Source organism: Perna viridis, chromosome 14, assembly GCF_037379345.1.
Source record: "Perna viridis isolate PV_CMFRI_1.1 ecotype Kerala chromosome 14, ASM3737934v1, whole genome shotgun sequence".
NCBI lineage: Eukaryota > Metazoa > Mollusca > Bivalvia > Mytilida > Mytilidae > Perna > Perna viridis.
This window is the reverse complement of record NC_142458.1, coordinates 29406193-29424942: the sequence shown is the minus strand read 5'-3', so window position 1 is coordinate 29424942 and position 18750 is coordinate 29406193. Positions and strand designations below refer to the sequence as shown.

The 18750-nt window shown below is 31.7% G+C and overlaps 1 protein-coding gene across 4 annotated transcripts in view; it reads left to right on the top strand.

Annotated features, from left to right (window-relative positions):
* The first annotated feature begins 1311 nt into the window (after positions 1-1311).
* Positions 1312-18750, top strand: part of LOC148598920 (aquaporin AQPAe.a-like) — a 69969-nt gene continuing 52530 nt past the window's right edge. Inside the window, exon 1 of one of the 4 annotated variants that reach the window (XM_088560375.1) lies at positions 1312-1328. Coding sequence is in view for 1 of the 4 variants with exons in the window: in XM_088560376.1 (XP_088416502.1) it covers positions 4412-4452 (41 nt within the window). In the remaining 3 variants the exon portion in view is untranslated. Of the gene's footprint in view, positions 1329-1378; positions 1397-4341; positions 4453-17656; positions 17789-18750 lie in introns of those variants that run through there. The other 3 variants (XM_088560381.1, XM_088560376.1, XM_088560379.1) reach the window with 3 other exon arrangements.

Here is an 18750-nt window from a genome sequence, read left to right as displayed (position 1 = left end):
TAAAATGTATAGTTGGTAAATACTGATCCATGCCCGAATAAGTCAAGAAAGTTCGAAATCGGGCACTTGTACACCATGTATAAAGTTTCTAGTCCTTTTTGTACCGTTTACGCTTGTTTAATTACTTTTTCTGCTGATTTATAAAACTTTCATAATAGTAGTCAGTTGGTTCTTCTTCTAGGATTTCGACTAATTCGCCTATATTCGAAAGATTAATGGTGTCCTGTTCCACCGTTTTATTTTGTCTACCACGAATAAGTGTGCAATATACAATTGAACACGCGGAACGTTTCCCAAAGGGCATTTTTCCTATCCAAAGGAATATGGTCCTGTGTTCACTAAAAAGATCCCAAATAACGCATGATGCCGGTATGTTGTCATCCAATCATTCATTCCAGGTGTCCTTGGATGGAATACTAGAAAAGACTTATTGTCATATCTTACCCTACCGGTGCACCTGGTCCATGCTCCCAGTTTTTAGTGGAGTCCGAGTTGCTCATTTGCTTTTGTTACTTTGTATGTATGATTTTAGTTACTTTGTGTTTTTTGTTGTGTGTGTCTGTTTTCCGTGTCTGGTCTTTGTCCCTGGATTGCGTTCTTTTGGTTTCCGCTATAGCCTTGGTTCCCTTGGTTGGTCTCTCGCACCTGTTGTTAGAGCAATAATGGCAGTCAATTTATCACTCATCGAAACTGCAACCAAACTGCATTCCATTATGATATTTCGAATACAAAGTAGAAACTGCCTGTGTGGAAATTAAAACAAGATATAAGTTCAAAATTAATGATAAGCTGAAATTTCATAATTTGATTACTCGAAAACAAATGATAAACCACCTTATATTAAGCAAGTGCTAATGCTCTGGTAAAATAAGCAAAAGAAAAATGCACCAAAACACTCAGCTTTGATAAACAACTTCAACAACATCAGCAGAACAAAATGGTAAAAATGACAGAATCTAAGAAATTTAAGGTACAGTAACATGAAAGGACAAACAATATCAGATATTAACTTAAGTTCACAGAGGAAGTATTTACATGTAATTTAACTAGTGAAGTCTTCAATTTAACGCTTATATAACAATTCATCGAAATCCATCACCCTTATTTTTTCTTGTTTATAGTTCGACCGTAGAAAATAAAAGAGAAAAAATGACAATTCGAAAATATATCAGGGATGATCCATCAATTGGGAATTCACCACATGAATCCTGTTGTATTTAGACCTCTATATAGATGCATATAGAACTGGACTTTCGAGACTTCGCTGAGTAAAACAGAAGCAATATGACGGTTAAATTGGAAAAGCAGAATGGAGATGCATGTGTCAAGTAAGTTGATAAAGCAGAAAGATAATGTGGATTTACTAGCTCGTCCGGATTTACATTTGTGTAGTTGTGTGAGTTTACTTATTTATTCTTTCTCTATTGTTTTAATTCCCTGCGTATATATCCTTTAAAGTTTTGGTTATCTACTAAGCGGGTAAAATATATCCTTACATTTGATAGTTTTTGAAGATTTTCGTTTCTATCGCGATATACAGACATATATAAGTACGAAAACTAGTACCGCGAATTTGTCTTTTTAACACTAGGAAACACTAACATTTTAAGCTGTGAAAATGTGTACTCGCAAATGACAAAATTTGCGAAAATTAGCAACCGCCGAAATTAATAAATTTACAGTATTTACGAAAGTATATGTTAAAACGATTTTTAAGTCCTATAAAAACTTGATATACTATATCATATATTACTTCCGGACTGTATTGACATATTACTAACATAAGATAACTGGTAATTTTGTAACTATGTCTTTAATGCCAATACTAAGCATGTTGGTTTTCTAAAATGCATCAGACTGTTCTGTCGACTTTTATTAGCATGTGTTATCCTGCAACCCAACTTTGCAACTAAACAATATTCGTTGGAAATACAAATCAATTTGCTTTTAATGTTACATTTAAAAAATATTTTTTCTGTTAAAAGTAATTTGTACTGTGCCATTCCTGTTTTATTTTTACCTGTGGTTGATATTAGAATCTCCGGTACCATTTGCGCCTCCTCTATTTGTTTATGTTTAAAACATTGCTCTATGTGTCTTTCAATTTAACAGATATGCTTATAAGATCCTTGAGAAGCGAATGACAAATAATAAATCAAAATTAAGCAAGTGTTATTATGATACTTTTCTAACCCATCTAAATCAATTTTACTGAACAATATATACTTGTAACAGTACACAGACTAAATCTCATCACGTGAAACTCATGTGACGCGAGCTCCACGTGAACACAATTTCTGCGGAAAATTTATTTAACATGAACTCCGTATGAAAAGTTTAAATATCATCAAAATGTAAATTTCATGTGAACCCTGTTATAAATTATATTTGCATTATATAATAATAATTAATTATATTCCTGTGAAACGTATGAGAAACAATTTTACATTTGTATCAGAAAATTAAAAAAATCAGTTGCGTCAACTTAAAATTGCTTTCTGATTAATCAATATTTATAGTAGACAAAACACATGCACACTTACAAAATAAATAAATAAACAAAAAAGGAAAAAGAAATTAGATCAATCACAGTAAATTGTGCTTGTTAATTGTTGATATCAATCCATGTAAATTAAAAGTACATCAAAATAGCGAGGTTTGAACGATTTTATTTGTTTAATGCACTTATGTAAAAACATGAAGATAATCATATTGACAATGATGAGTTGTAAAAGTAATTAAGGAATACTGCGATGTTTGGTACCTTACATATGAGTATTACAATGACACCTAATCTCCAGACAATAAGTAAAATTAATGGTAACGAACATTGAGTAAAATGAATCTATTTGTATACATGTTACTTTAGAGGGAATGATTTTGTACAGATGAACAATTCAGTTCATGCTGGACTTAACATATTCATATTTTAATTGGTGTGATTTTTTTTCGCTTTAAAGAATAAAATTAGCTATGACAAAACTGTTGAGGTAGAATTTTTTTTAATGACTTAGATTTTGGGCGCTTAGAACATCAGCAAGTGCAATTCAGTGGATGTTTTACGCATACACATCAAAACAGATAACTAAACACCAATAAAAACGGAAAAGCAAGCAAGTTTTTAACCACCGTTTTAATTGATCTTAATAAGATGAACAAGTAGTTATTGCTAGACACAGGTACTAACTAGAATGCTTACAAAGGGTATTATGAAAGTTTGCTCTATTCCAAAAACTGCCATGGCAGACTGCATCTTCCGCCCACATGCTCAGCAGCAAAGTTGGAGGAAATTCGCACGATGTAAATCACATTTAAACATTCTGTTTTTTTTTGTTTTTTTGTTTGGTTTGGTTTTATTTTGTTTTGGTTTTTTGGGGGGTGTGGGAGGGAGTATACCAGATTTTATCTTTCATATTGTTTTCGTTTTTTAAACTTCTTAAGGTCATGCAATTGTATACTTTGTTTTGACAATTAACTTCTGATATAAATATTTGTCTTGCAAGAGTCAAATGCAATAGCAGACAGATTACGAAATAACTGGAAAACATCCATGATTTAGATATATATATATATATACATAACAGAATTCAAAAGCCAGTCATAATCCAAATTGGTTTTATTATGGACAAAGCATAACCCCTTTGGAAACATATATATATAGGCCCCGCATTTTTTTTAGTTTGTTTTGTTGTGTTTTGTCGTCAAATTTGTAGCAGATGATAAACGTATGGATACAATGAATTCATGTGTTACTAGTCCATCTTTTTTTCAATAATGCATGACATAGGCCATGTAAAGAGAAAGTAAATTAGACAATTGTTAGTCGTATCGATTCACGATTACAATAAGCTCCATAATAATTCAACTGAAATCCTTCTCTTTGTATTTACTGGTGCAACATCTTGATATTTGTATGACATTTGAAGTACAAGTTCTTGTAAGAACTTGGCTGTTTTGTGTTAGAAACTGTCTGACAAAAATACGCGTATAAATCTAATCTCAAAGGATCCATTTATGCATTTCGGCTCTATACAAATTTGACATTTTTAACAAAATCAATATTTCCAATAAACTTGGTCGTTTTTGTTACCCATTTTACAGCTAAAATTTGACGTTTTGTAACACAACAAAGCATTTTCTTTTCTTCAGTCACCACTCCAAGAAAAAAGTTCAGATTAGTTAATTGACATTAACGAACGTATTGACGGACAAAAGGTATGAAAATGGGTTCCATTAAAAGACGGACAATTTAGTGTAAAGAAAATAACTAAGCTAATGTATCGCAATTAAACTCTTGCCCGTTTCTTACCAAAAACCTTTATTTAATACTTTTGGCTAATAGTTTATGTTCAGAAAGTTCATATCAGTCTTGTAGTTGCAAATTCCTATTAATTTTGCAAACGTTTTAGACATGACATCTGATAGTGCAACGGAGGATACAGAGTCTACACCGTAAGTTTTCAACGTTTACTCATAAACTAATTTAACCCCACCGCATATTTTGAGAGGAATAGAAACTAGACTCGTCTTATAACTTTGAGTAATTGACAAAATACAATGTAGTTAAGAACGTTTTGCTTCATCTAGGAAAGGTTTCATATCATTCCAACGTTTTATTTTTATTTTAGAAATACGACCAAGACTAGGGAATCCCCACCCCTATGTATTGTGTATAGCTCAGGTTTCAATGCTTAACCATATCAAGTATAATATATGGAAATTGCAGATCCAAGATCAAAATAAATGAATTGCATTAAATTTTGGATTCAAAGTTACAGAGGAGAACCTTTTGTGTAAATATCAATAAACATGGTACGATGAACAGCAGACCACGGGTATCAACAAGACCATCTTGATAATTGGGTATCATTTACTCATGTTTGCCTATTTTTATCAAAATATGACAAACTTTGCAGATAAAAGTAGGAAAGAGAGTTCCGACCCTGGGAAACCCCTCCCTTTAATCGGTCACTGATCATTATTAATGCCTACGAAACGTATCTCATAGTTCATCATACAACTTTGTGTTCATAACATCAATTATTGTACAAATTTTACACAACAGTAATACAGGATAAGCGTATTAGTTATTCCACTTTATAAAACATTATATTTCTGTCAGTTAATGATTATACATATATGTGTTTTGTGTGACGAGTTCTCGAGCCTACAACATGAAAAGCATAGAGAGTTCTGAATATTTGTAATCATGGCAACATAAAATATGCTACTTTCGATTATTCTTCAAACAACAACGGGATAACCACGTCACAGAAATTAGAGGTTTCTATTGGATGATGACATATAACTGTGTAAAATCTATTGTATTCTGATAATTAGCTTTGGTACCTGTCTGCATATTGAATGAAAGGCAAACTCAAGGTTGTGGTGTGTCCTGTTTTAAACTAATAATAAACTAGTGTTCACACTTAAGAGTTTGGTTACGAAGTTGTTTATGCAAAAACAACACCATTTACAGTTCAAAGTTGGCACATAACCAAATAGTTTTTACGTCACGAACTCATCGAAAATGATACTCAAAATGTAGTGTAAGCAATGTATAGTTTTATCGAAATGAATTACTAGTACTTATTTAAGAGTCCTTTGATTTAACGACAAAATCATCAGTATATTTTGTTTAATTATTCATAGAATAAGAAAAAGCTTTAAAAACTTAATAGGAATCAAAGCAGAAACGTCCGTCATCTACTTTGATTTATCTGGCTCATCCTGATTGATATGTTGACCCTCGATATTTCTTTATATGAACATTGCATTTGAATAACAAATATAGAAATACCGATCATACTAATATTGTAAATTTTGGTATGGTGTACATGTGTTCCAATGAGTAATATTTCATCAGCTGTATTAAAATCAAATACAAGAGAAAATAAAAAATTAAGTCCATACAAGAAGTACTCAACAACAACATTATAGAAATAGGAAGCCATATCCAAGACCATGAGGTTTTAATATGTGCAATACAACGACTGAAGCCTCAATTTTAAGGGGATTTAGAATTTTGTAACAGTGTAAATATCAATAAATAATATATGGTGTGATTCGGGGTTAGACAAGTCTGGTTACTGGGCTCATGAATACATCCGGGGTCCTCCGGTCTACCAGGAATGACATCAGCCGAATGGTTATTAAATACCAAAATACGAGTTAAACTTTACATTTACGTTTATTTACTTATAAATTCTTTATGACATAGAATGAAGATGTTTTGTTTACCAGGAAAAATGGATTTGACATGAATAAATATGAAATTGTTTCTCTTAAAATACAAACGCCCTCACAAGAATCAATCAATTTTATTATTGTTATATTTTAGTATTAAAATCTAATTTGTCTTTTAGTCATGAAGCGTAAGCCTTGTTTTTTTAGAGTTTCTTTATGGATTACTTGAAATCATCCGTTTAATGGTCCTATAAAAGCCCATACATGCCTATCTTGATGTCATAAAAGATATACTTTCATCATGCCGTTCCTTCAACCAGTGTCTAAAACAATTATGGACAAGGACCCTCATCCAAGGTAGGGGTAAAATTTTATCAAATGCCAATAATAATGAATTAAAAGAATGTGTCTTATTTGTATCATTTTTTCTAATTATATTTATGTGCACCATTTCAACTACTACCTACCTAGAAGTTGTCGGCGGAAAGCATCTCTAGGTCTCATTTTTCGATATAGGTAGCATACTTGCTATTTAAAACACGTCATAGTGACAATGGGGAATTAAAGTTTGTCGAAAACTGTATGTTTTAAGATTTCGCAGTATTGATCTTGACAGATTCGCGACTGTACTCGACGAAACGTCTCTATCTTATAAGATGGGTAAATACTAAACAATGACAACACTGCCCCTTCAAAAAAGGTCGGCATTCCAATGGGAACAAATTGTGCTCCTTTACTTGCTGACCTATTCCTTCACTCTTATGAGGCTGACTTTATAGCTGATCTGATCAGAAAGAAGGAATATCATTTGGCTAGATCCTTCAATCTCAGTTTCCGCTATATAGATGACGTATTATCTTTAAACAATCCTAATTTCGGGGATTTGATACATCGCATCTACCCAAAAGAACTTGAGATAAAGGATTCTACAGACACTGTGAAGTCAGCCTCATATCTTGATCTACACTTAGAAATCGATGATAAAGGAAAACTATTGACCAAACTTTACGACAAACGTGATGACTTTTCATTCAGAATTGTCAACTTTCCTTTCATCTGTGGCAACATCCCTTCGGCTCCTGCGTATGGAGTGTTCATATCACAACTCATACGTTATGCCAGAGCTTGCCGAAACTACGCAGACTTTTTGTATCGCGCTAGAACTCTAACAAATAGGCTTCTGGAACTGGAGTTATGTTGCTACAAGATTGAAGTCATCACTACAGAAGTTTTATGGGCGTTATCATGAACTCGTGGATCGTTATGGTGTATCCATCAGCACCATGAAAACTGATTTATTCAACGGGTCATAGTTTTCCTTCCCTCGTTTGTCTACCCCGGACTTGACTTTTTATGAGCAACTCGGCGGGTGTTTCTAGAAAAGCAAAGGGCGCTTACCCTACCGATGCACCTGGTCCATGCTCCCAGTTTTTAGTGGAGTCCGAGTTCAGGATAATTGGAAGTTTCTGTACAATGTTAACCAAATAAATATACAAATATGCCAGTTAATGGAAAGATACGCAATTATTTAAAAATAAATGACAAAATCAAGAATTTATACCATCTATGTAAGTATTATTATCAAAAATCTGTATTTATTTATTGAAAGCAAACACGAACCTTAACTAAACCCAAATAACACATTAAACGAAACGAAACGAAAATGAAAACTACAAAACATATTTTTTTCTTTTTCATTGTGTTATAAAATAATGATATAGGATTTCCAAAGAACATCCCAACATGCATTCTAAGTATACCCATTCTTTCAATCCAATATTGCGCGACTTAAAACAGAAAGCAAAACTACTGTATATTCCGCTTGATTATCTTTTTCATTATCCATCCATTGGAGGAAAAAAAACTGTATTTGATCTTTACAGCCATTGACTTTTCATCAAAGTCTGATTGGTAAATACGTTATCTCGTCGCACTTCAAAGATAGGTTTATTAATTAAAGTGCATGTTTTTCTTGGAGAAAGACAGGCGTGGATTGTCATCATCGTCTTTGAAATTATGCATTTTCTACTCCATACCATTCATATTATTGTGTTATAAGTTTTTTTTAACAAAACTCTGTGAGTATGTGACGGATATGTAGCCGAAGTCCCAAACGTAAATCCTTTTAAGTGTAAATGTTAAGAAACATGTTTTCAATGTGCTGTTTTACATTTCAAACATTTGATGTTAAACGGCTTTGGCTAAATGTACTTTGAACGGCGCGTAAAATTGTATCGAGGAAAACAATTGGAACCCCTTTGTGTTGGAAAATGTTCATTTTGTGCAGATAGTTCGCAAAAGTTTCATTGGGAATGTTTGTAGTTTTACATCAAAACATTATGCTAGATTTGTCAATTTTTTGTTCATTTTCCAGTATTGTTGTTAGTTTGCCTGCTAATTTGTATGTGAATACTCCTTTTGGAAACTATGTTCAAATTTGTATTTAATACTTTTAAAAAAGATCAAAACTATACAAATTTTCGATCGATCCTCGTAAGGTATGCAAATTTATTTGCTCATAAGTATCATAAGGAAGATAAGGAGCAATTTGAGACTATTATTAATGAAAAAAATAAATATTGGCAACAAACAGTTGATACCTTAAAGTCAATAATGTGACAATTAACAAACTAAAGAAATACAAGGCTGAATGTGAAAACAGAAAACAAATTAGGACGAAATTTGAAACATTTACATTTCAAAACTCAAGGTTAGGGAGACAAGACACCACACAAAATACTAATGCACTAGCAATTGAACACCCAAATAAAAAAAACCCCACACACTCCAGGAGTGACATCAGGTTATCTGGAGGCAGCCAGTTGTTCGCTTCATATCGCAAACGAGTTAAATACAGTAAGACTTTTAAGCAATAACCTGTTTCATAGCGCAGTAGGTCACTTGCTTTCATAACGCTTACTTAATATCATTCCAATTTCAGCCGTATCTCCTTTTAGTCATGTGATGTGTACATATACTATTTGATGTGTACGTATTAGCTGCTTAGTACTTGCTTCAACCTTGTATATAGTATTTGTATTAAACGACGGAGCAACATACCGATTCATCTTGTGATGACGTTAGAAGAAACAAAATATGATAGATTACAGTTACGACAAAACACATCCCTTCTTTGATACCTTCTGTTTGTTTTTATTTCAATTAAGTTGTTTTTTCCCTTCAAATTGGTGTGATGGATGTATACATGTAACTTCACATACATGTACAACATGAACATTATACTAGCGCATTTATAATCAACAGAACAATAAAAATATTTTTTTTCCAATGAAAAAAGTATTATAGAAATTTTTTTTATAAGTAACATTACAATTATCCTTTACGAAAGCCCATCGAGCTTATTTGTGCATATAACAAAATGTGTTTTCACGCAATTTTCTTTATTACTTAAAACCATTTACTTCTTGCTTGCAGTGGCTATTTGGTTCGATATCGAACGCCTTGCAGTGAGTGAAATTATCCTACGATCCCTCATTCTTAAGTGTCAGTCTCTGTAAGAATCAGGCAGTTGGTGAAACTTGGAATGAAAAAAAAAACAATCATTTTGATAGTGTAATTGTGTAACTTGACTTCGCGCCATCAGAATCAATGGAAAAAAGACAATATTTTCCATATCATGTTGGAAAATTGAGTTATAATTTCATTGAAATGCACTGAAAATAAACATTTCTAAGGCAAATAACTCTGTCAAAAAGCTAATTTTTCTAACATTCTATCGACAAATTTATGAGTAAAGCCAGTGATGCCAAGAGCAAATAATGGTCTTTTCAAATAGAACAAGTATCTGTGAGTGATACTATATTGTCCGATCGGTGGGGTATTACATGCAAGTCACTGATTTTTTCACGTTTTGCCTGTTTCTTACAAACACTTACACTTAATTAAAATAAAAAAATAAATGGCGTATAGCACAAAACGTTCTTTCCGTATTGTTTAGATTGGTGGGTTTTTGCTTACTGTTTCACAGAATTTAAATTTCAATGATATTGTTTTCTAAGCAATTTTTCACTCTAAAGCATATGAATTTTCAATTACGCTGAAATATTTTGTTTCGGTAAAATTGAGTTTATTTTTTTCACATTATCTTAACAATTAAACAATTTCGGAGTCAAAAATTCTAATCATGTTCCATATTTCTATTTTAATAATTTTATTGTTATGCATCATGGTCTTTTGTATATTTACGTAAGTGTGACACATACATTGTTGACGAGCAAATGTTTTTCATCAAGTTAAAAAAATGTTAAAAAAGAAAAAAAATTAGGTAATTACTTATAAAATTGACAAATTATATATCTCCATTGTAACCTTGTGTCAGCGCGTGAATCTATAATATCTAAGTTGGTATGATGAAGTGGTATTCGTTAACTTGTTGAAATATCCAGGAATCCCCCTTTTATATTTCATTTTTCCGTATCCCAAAAAACAACATCCGCCGTTTGTGACGGAAGTGACGCATATAAGTAGTTCTTGCATTAGTTCTTTATGTACTTACGATACGAAGTCGTCAAAATGATTCTAGTATCGAATAATTGTCTAAATGTTTTCGGCTTCCTATGGAATATCGTAGCTTAATTTGATTAAGTTAGGTACGAACTTGGCTCTTGCATATAGCAACAATCTTATGTACTTATTTAGCCACTGTGGTCGTGCAAATAATTAAACCAAAAAGTTTTTTGCACCACAATCTATGCAAGTTTTGTGCAATTAAACTCGTTTGTAGTAGCCGATATTCACCCTTCTGTTTCTATAGTTCGAGTATGCTTTCATTATAGAAACTTCTTGATAATAGTACATAATGCATGATATAAACAACTCGATTTTAGCAGACTAAAGTTGCTTTAATGGTTTCCTATGAGAGTAACACTGAGAATTACACCCAAGTCGCGGCAATATAGAGTATAATGGAATTTAGAAGTCGAGTAAAAATATTACAGTTTTGATGTCCTGTTAAGATGTCCAAGCTCACGTTATTCTTTTTTTTTCTGTTTATGACGTAATTATCAAATATTGTCGATATATTTAGAATAACGAGAGAAGCATATAAGATAAAGAGCATAAGGCAGTAAGAACAGAAGAAAGAGCTGTAGGACATTAAGTGACGACATATTTTTTTCTAACTTTGTCGAAATAAAGATCTTGTCGTCCTCTAGGGTTCTATGATCATCATGTTATGTATGAATACATTATGACATTGTTTTCATGGTCAACGTATCGCGTATCAGACGTGTATATCTATAAACAGAAAAACGACATTATAAAGAACATATCGCAGTGAGCTGTCTAGATGTTAAAAAAACCATATCTCTTTTTCTCGATGACATCACACTAGCTTTTACGTAACTTTGTCAGTAGAAATTGTCTATATATTTAGTATAGCGACAGAAGACTAAGATAAAAATAATATCGACAGTAAGAACAAGGGACAAACAATTAGGTTGCCAGTTTTAAATAAAATTAGTGGCGACATGTTCTTCTGTCTAAGTCAATTTGTCTACCTGAAGTCCGTGCTGTTTCTTAGATACTGCATTTGTGTTCCAATAAGTTACAATCTTTTGAGATGGTTAAGTATTGTACAAATATAGAATCGTAAACTGCATCCGTTGTGAAAGTAATTCCTACATTATAGGCGCATCGAAGGTTTTAGAACTGACAAATTTACTTTTGAAAGTTCGGAAAAATGTAATTTGAAACATTATGAGATATAATAGTTTGTTTCCTTAATGACTTTTCTTTACGTCGAATGAGTTATTTCATTAAGATATGAAACAAAGTTTATTATTTCTTTTAGTAACTTCATAAAAAGAAATTTGTTTTACGGTTGCCACATTCCCATTGAAAAGTGATCATTTCCCGGGTACAAAGCATAATATATATTGGGTGAAGCATTTTGTCTCACACTGGCTTGAACTTGTAAACATTGATTAGACAATGAAGGACCTTGGATCCTTTCTGTGTATGAAATTCTATCGACAAGAAATATTTTTCAGCGGATGTTTGATTTTTATTTTCATTATGGTACTAACAAATTATCGAACACATCATCATTGATCGAAGAAACATCAAATAGTTCTGGCAAAAGAACTGGCAAAAATCAGAAATAAGCCACGATGAACGAAAAAAAGTTTCTATGTTCATAACTTAAAGCCATTGTAAAGTGAAATGTTGTGTTGAACCTTTTAGGGATAGTTAGATCTCCTCCGATAGTAACTGAAACCCTTCCAGTTGAAGTTGGTGTTTTCAACACAAAAATATGTATGGTTTGACCCATTAATGACTGTATAATGTAAGGTTTATCAACCTACATTAACATATTGGAATTTTTGCCAGTAACCATAGCAAAAATTATGATACCTTGTACTGAAATAAATACGTCTAAATTACTGTTGTATTATAATATTGAAAAGTATGTTCAAATATTATACCGAATGGTTGATAATTAAAATGATCCTGTCTGAATGATACTTTATCAATTTTGTCATTAGATTTTGATAGCTGAAGTGTCATTGTTTTGTCTTATCATTAACATTGATAAGTTTTTCTTCCTTTTGGTCCCTTGTTGTCAATTCTGAAGTGCACATATCAAGCCATTAGTATGTGAAAAGATTTTAAAAATGTTAAAAAGGACATGTATTTTTGCATGTTGATATTAATTTTTATCAGTCATATGAAAGTCATTAGAATATAATTGTTAAAAGATCTTCTCTATATTGACAGAACGCGATCGTGATTTTGTCGAATGAGATCCAAACATGTTTTGATTGATTAATCCACAGATTTTCAGACATGATACATATGTAAGAAGTTGTTTCTAAAATGCATTTGGTCATAGTTTTCCTTTCCTCGTTTGTCTACCCCGGACTTGACTTTTTATGAGCAACTCGGCGGTTGTTTCTAGAGAAGCAGAGGACGCTTACTCTACCGGTGCACCTGGTCCATGCTCCAAGTTTTTAGTGGAGTCTGAGTTGCTCATTTACTTTTGTTACTTTGTATATATGATTTTAGTTATTTTATGTTCTTTGTTGTGAATGTCTGTTTTCCCTGTCTGGTCTTTGTCCCATTCTTTTGATTATCGCTATAACTTTGGTTCCCTTGATTAATCTTTGATATTTCAATAATAACGAAATTTAATAGCGTAAAGGAATCTGTATTGAATTTTATTTTTTGTGATTATTATTTTGTATGCAATTTGTTAAAGCATCTCAATTTACATGTTCTAATCCCCGATTTAATGATAAATGATGATAGTATTGCGTCATCCGTAGACAGATATATCACCAAACAACGAAAATATGTGTCGTAATTACTATTTCTCTCACTATACGGATTAAGCTTTACATATTCCTTTTATTAAATGACGATTGCCATTTTGCGATATCGATCTTAAGATTTTATTTTATATGCACTTTAAGTCCTCGTTTAAAAAAACAGACCTGAAAAAATAAAATACGACATTGTTAATAACCTGCATGTTTATAAAAACAATTTATTTTTTGAAATATCTTCTAACAAATCCTTGTTTTATGGCCACATCCGCATTGTGAACCTACAATTACCTGCTTTAGTATTTTAAGTTCATTAGTAAATCAGACAGCAAATATCAAACCCACGTTCCAAACAGCAAATATCAAACCCACGTTCCAAACAGCAAATATCAAACCCACGTTCCAAACAGCAAATTTCAAATGCACGTTCAAATGAGCACACACAGATACATATTTTGATACTAAATTATGTATATTAAGAGTCGATCATGCATAGACGCCGTAGTGTGAGTACTGTGTGTCACGTCTATTAAGTCTTGTCTTTGTAAGAATCAGGCCAAATCGGAAAAATGTGATACACCCCAAAAAAAGCTACATATTTTTATTTTTTTTTTGTAATTAAGTTGTTTTATGGGTGTGTATTGTGAAATGTGTAATTATTCATTCATGTCTGCCTGCTCGTAGGAGATAATCAACATTGAAAATACAATAGATTTTATCGTTTTTGAGTGTCATTTACAGATTTATCTCCCTTAATTTTGAAATAATCCACAGTGCATTCTATATATTTTTATCTCCTATGAACATAGGTTATATGAAAAACCACATGTATCTTTAAGTTTACTATGACATTTCAACAAAATATCAAAATTAAAAATATGTAGGCTTTCCAACAATGAATCACATTTTGCATGATTCTTATGTGGAGTGCTACTTAAAAGATTTTAAACGTGTGAAAGTTAGAAGATGGTGACTACTACCTACATAAACATATCTGTTTAAATTTTCAACGAAGCCCACGCATTATGGTTATATGTGTGAAACTCTGAACTGCAGATATATTTATACAATAATGTAAGAATCACCTGATTGTTCCCTTGTCCTGTTAACAGTTCTGGTAGGTACTACTATGTATATGTGCTTATATCATATATTTATATTGAAATATACATTTTTCGTATATGCATTGTTAGTGTTTGTTTAAACCTAATATCGTTACCACTATATAATATACCCTTTATCACAACCCTAGATCTAGATCATACCCTCTATATCACAAACCTAGACCTATATCACATACCCAATATCACACCCCTAGACCTATATCACATACGCTATATCACACCACAGACCAATATCATACCCCCTGTATTACACCCCTAGAACTTTATCACATACCTTATATTACATCCCTAGACCTATATCTCATACCCTACATCACCCCATGACCTATATCGTATACACTTTATCACACCCCTTAATCTATATCGTATTCTCTATATCACACCCCTAGATCTGTATTTCATACCCTATATCACACCCTTAGACCTACATCGCAAATTCTACATCGCACCTATTCACGGACCATACTTGAATTAACTTCATATAATGAACACAGGTCAGGATCTGTATTATATATGGTAGCAACTCTCGACCTGGCCCTAGGAGTGATATACACTCTTTGAGACCTTTAGGTTTCCCGCACTCCCGATACCTAAACGCACGATAAACGAACGCTCCCAGCGTGCGTTTAAACGCACGATAAAAGAATGCTCACAGCGTGCATTTAAATCCACAATTAAACCTCCGTTTAATATTTCTCAGTATTCATGGGTTAATCACATACTATAGAACCTTTTTGTTCAAACATATGTATCAAAAAAGCATTCCCAAAATATTCTATGAAACAGACTTATTTTCATTCTGAGTATAAATATATCATATTCAGGTCAATTTTGTATATTGTGTCGCATTGTTTTACAGTTTAAACATTTGTTTACATATGAAATTCACGACAAGTAGATCAATGAGGAGGTACACGGGTATCTTTATTATCATGTAAATATTTCAGTATCACAAACTTTTATTACTATCTTACCCCCCTCATAATGCCATTGATCTCTGTTTCATTGTCAATAATGTGCGAGTAAAAAATATATTTTTCATTGAAAAATAGTAGCAAGTAAATGTATCGGTTCATGGAACTAAATCTTGATACAAACTGCAAATCGAAATTATTTTTGCAATAAAGTTATACAAAAATACAATTTTAACCTTTAAAAATAGTGAGAAAAACTTTTATCCGAAAGTTTCTTGTAATAGAGCGAGTTTCGTTTTGTTTCATATCAAATTCATAAAAAGTTATTGCAGTTAGTTTGATGAGAAAAGTACAATTTTCCAAAATAAAATGATCCGAGAACATTTTCCCATATAATTTTTCACAGACCATTAGAAATGTTCAACTGTAAATGCACCGATAAATAAATGTCGTTTTTTTCTATTTTACCTTTTTGTTTTGAAAGAGTATAAATACCATTGTTCACATGTATTTACCTTAAGAAGTCCATAAAACGCATTGCTTTATTGCAATAATTCGTAAAGATACTAAAGACATTGATTGGTCAACTTATGTTAAAAACATATTCTTTTAAACAACAAAAAAGATGATACAGCAATGAATTGTCACTAATTTTGCAGTCACACGTAATAGCATTGTAAGTATCATGCTACGTTGGCAATAAAAATTGCTCATGACATTTACGTGCAATCTGACACTATAATAGAATCTTAATTTAGATATTTAAACGACAAAAACATCCTTTCATTCAAAATCATGCGATTGATTATAAACATTCATATTTTTAGATCGGTCCGTTTCTTTCTTTCTTTTAATTGCGTTCTTTACATCATACCACATAAAAATAACAACAAAGATGTGTATTTTGTTTTCATTTTAAAAAAAAAACATCCTTCGGCATCGCCTGTAGGTAAGTGGGAATGATAACAAGTATAATATTTCAATTGGAATTGTTTTGATTAATTATTTGATGTAAATCTCTGATACATGTATATCACACAGGAATAATTATTTAACATTGATTTTCCTACAAATTTCCCATGAATTGAATACATAATTTGTGTTATAGTTTACGTGAAATTTATATGAACATGTCACATGAATTTCACGTCAAGTGAATTGCTCATGAAGATAATGTACATTTTATGTGAGCTTCATTTGAATCTACATTCAAATACATTTAGCGGGAACATTTTTCCCTGTTTACACAAACGTCAAATATCAATTCGCGTGTTGTAGGATTTTGTCTTTTCACAGATATTTCATAATAATATTTGACGAATTAAATGTATTGCATGTTTATTTCATATTCGTCATACTCGTCCGACAGCTGTACCTTGCCCTCTACCGATCTAACAACTGCATCCTGTTACTAACGAGGAATTTCACCCTATCGGTGCCCCTGGTCCATACTCCCAGCATTTTGTGCAGTCCCCATTTATTATCGTTTCTGTGTATACATGCTATCTTGGTTATTTCATTTTCTTCATTGAGTGTTTACCTTTTCCTTGTATAGTCGTCATCCTTGAATTATATTCGTTTGATAACCGTTCCCCCCAATTTACCTATGCTTAATTAGATGCAAAATCTTTAAATATCATGCCTGCCCAACATATTCAATTCCATATACCTATTAAATGCATAAAAGCAAAGATAAAAAATGTTAACACTTTGATAAATGAAAATAAAAGGATTACAAATGACGAAAAATATTACATTTGACGAAAAATTAATTGTAGATTGCACATTACACAAACATATAAAACCCATTAAATCGATACTTGAAAACAACCAGATCTCTTAGCACTTAATGTCTAATATATAACTAAACTAAATATACAATATGAAATGTATTTTTATTTCGTTTGCAAGTCTTAATTTATTGTGATTATACATAAACTAAAGCTTACAATACCAGTCCCTGTTTTACGGCCATGAATGAATACAGAAAAAAAACTTGTCAAAGTCAAAGTCATTCAATTATAATTTAGTTGTCCATATTTTATGATTTAAAAGTAGAAAAAACAAATAACTGATTATCATATTGTTGGAAGTGAAAAGCGCTCACATCGATGTAACCACGTGAGTTTATTTATTTACTTTAGGTGATTGAGTGAAAAATAATTCAGTAATTTTTATCCACCGGAATATTTAAACCTTAACGTTCCACCCAAAGTTTACCATTTCTAGTATTGACGTGCAAAGATAGATAACGGATCTTAAGGAATTACCCGTCGTTGTAAGTTAATGTAGAATTAGTCAACTATTATAATGTGAAAAGTTTTATTTACAAATTTGTCCTATAATTATTTAAGTATGCTATTATAGCAATTTAGTAAGTTTATTTCACAAGTATATCTAAATTGGTAGATTTTTTAAAAATATTTCAGTAGCAGTCTTTCTAAAATTCGGACTGAAATGTGATTTATGCATGTTAAAAACCCACCGAATTAGGTCTCATTCCTTATTACTGATCACATAACCAGTTTTATGTTTTCATTGGGTTGTTGTGCTTTTGAGATATAAATCATAAATATTATACATGAAATTTGCACTGTGGAAGAGTTATCTTTCTTGATTTGACTTTATTTGGTTGATTTCAGGGAGGGATAAATGTATGATTTTCTTTAAAGTGCAGATCTAAATGCAGAAACCATTGTTGTTATGTAGACTGAAAAAAAAAACATCGTTTGTTTGGAGGCTTTTTTTAACAAGAATCACCTTACCATTGGTGGTGTCTGAATTTAATGCAGACTAGAACTTTTATACATATTCCTTTTATTGTTTATTCATTAAAAAACAGAAAAAAGATAGTCATGTTTTCATATGATTTTTTTTATAAAGACGCAAAGCAAAAACATGGGATCAAGCTCACTTTAATTAATAAAAAGCAAGGGTGACAACTTAACAGATGTTAATTATTAGATAACTTATGAAAAAGTAAGATTTGCTCTGAACTGAGAAATTTTATACAAAATTCCCTTCAATTGACGTTTTCTCTTTAATTGTATAATTTACTTCATAAGTAATACAGTATTATTAAAGTTACTTCCAATTCTTTGAAAGTAGTTTGCAGTTAAGAGTAACAACAACCGAACTCAGGGTAGTATATTCTTTTGCATTACTATTTGTGGTATGTATCATATCATTTGAAATACCCTTAAACGAATATATGACGGAGTTCACATTTAGATCACTTTA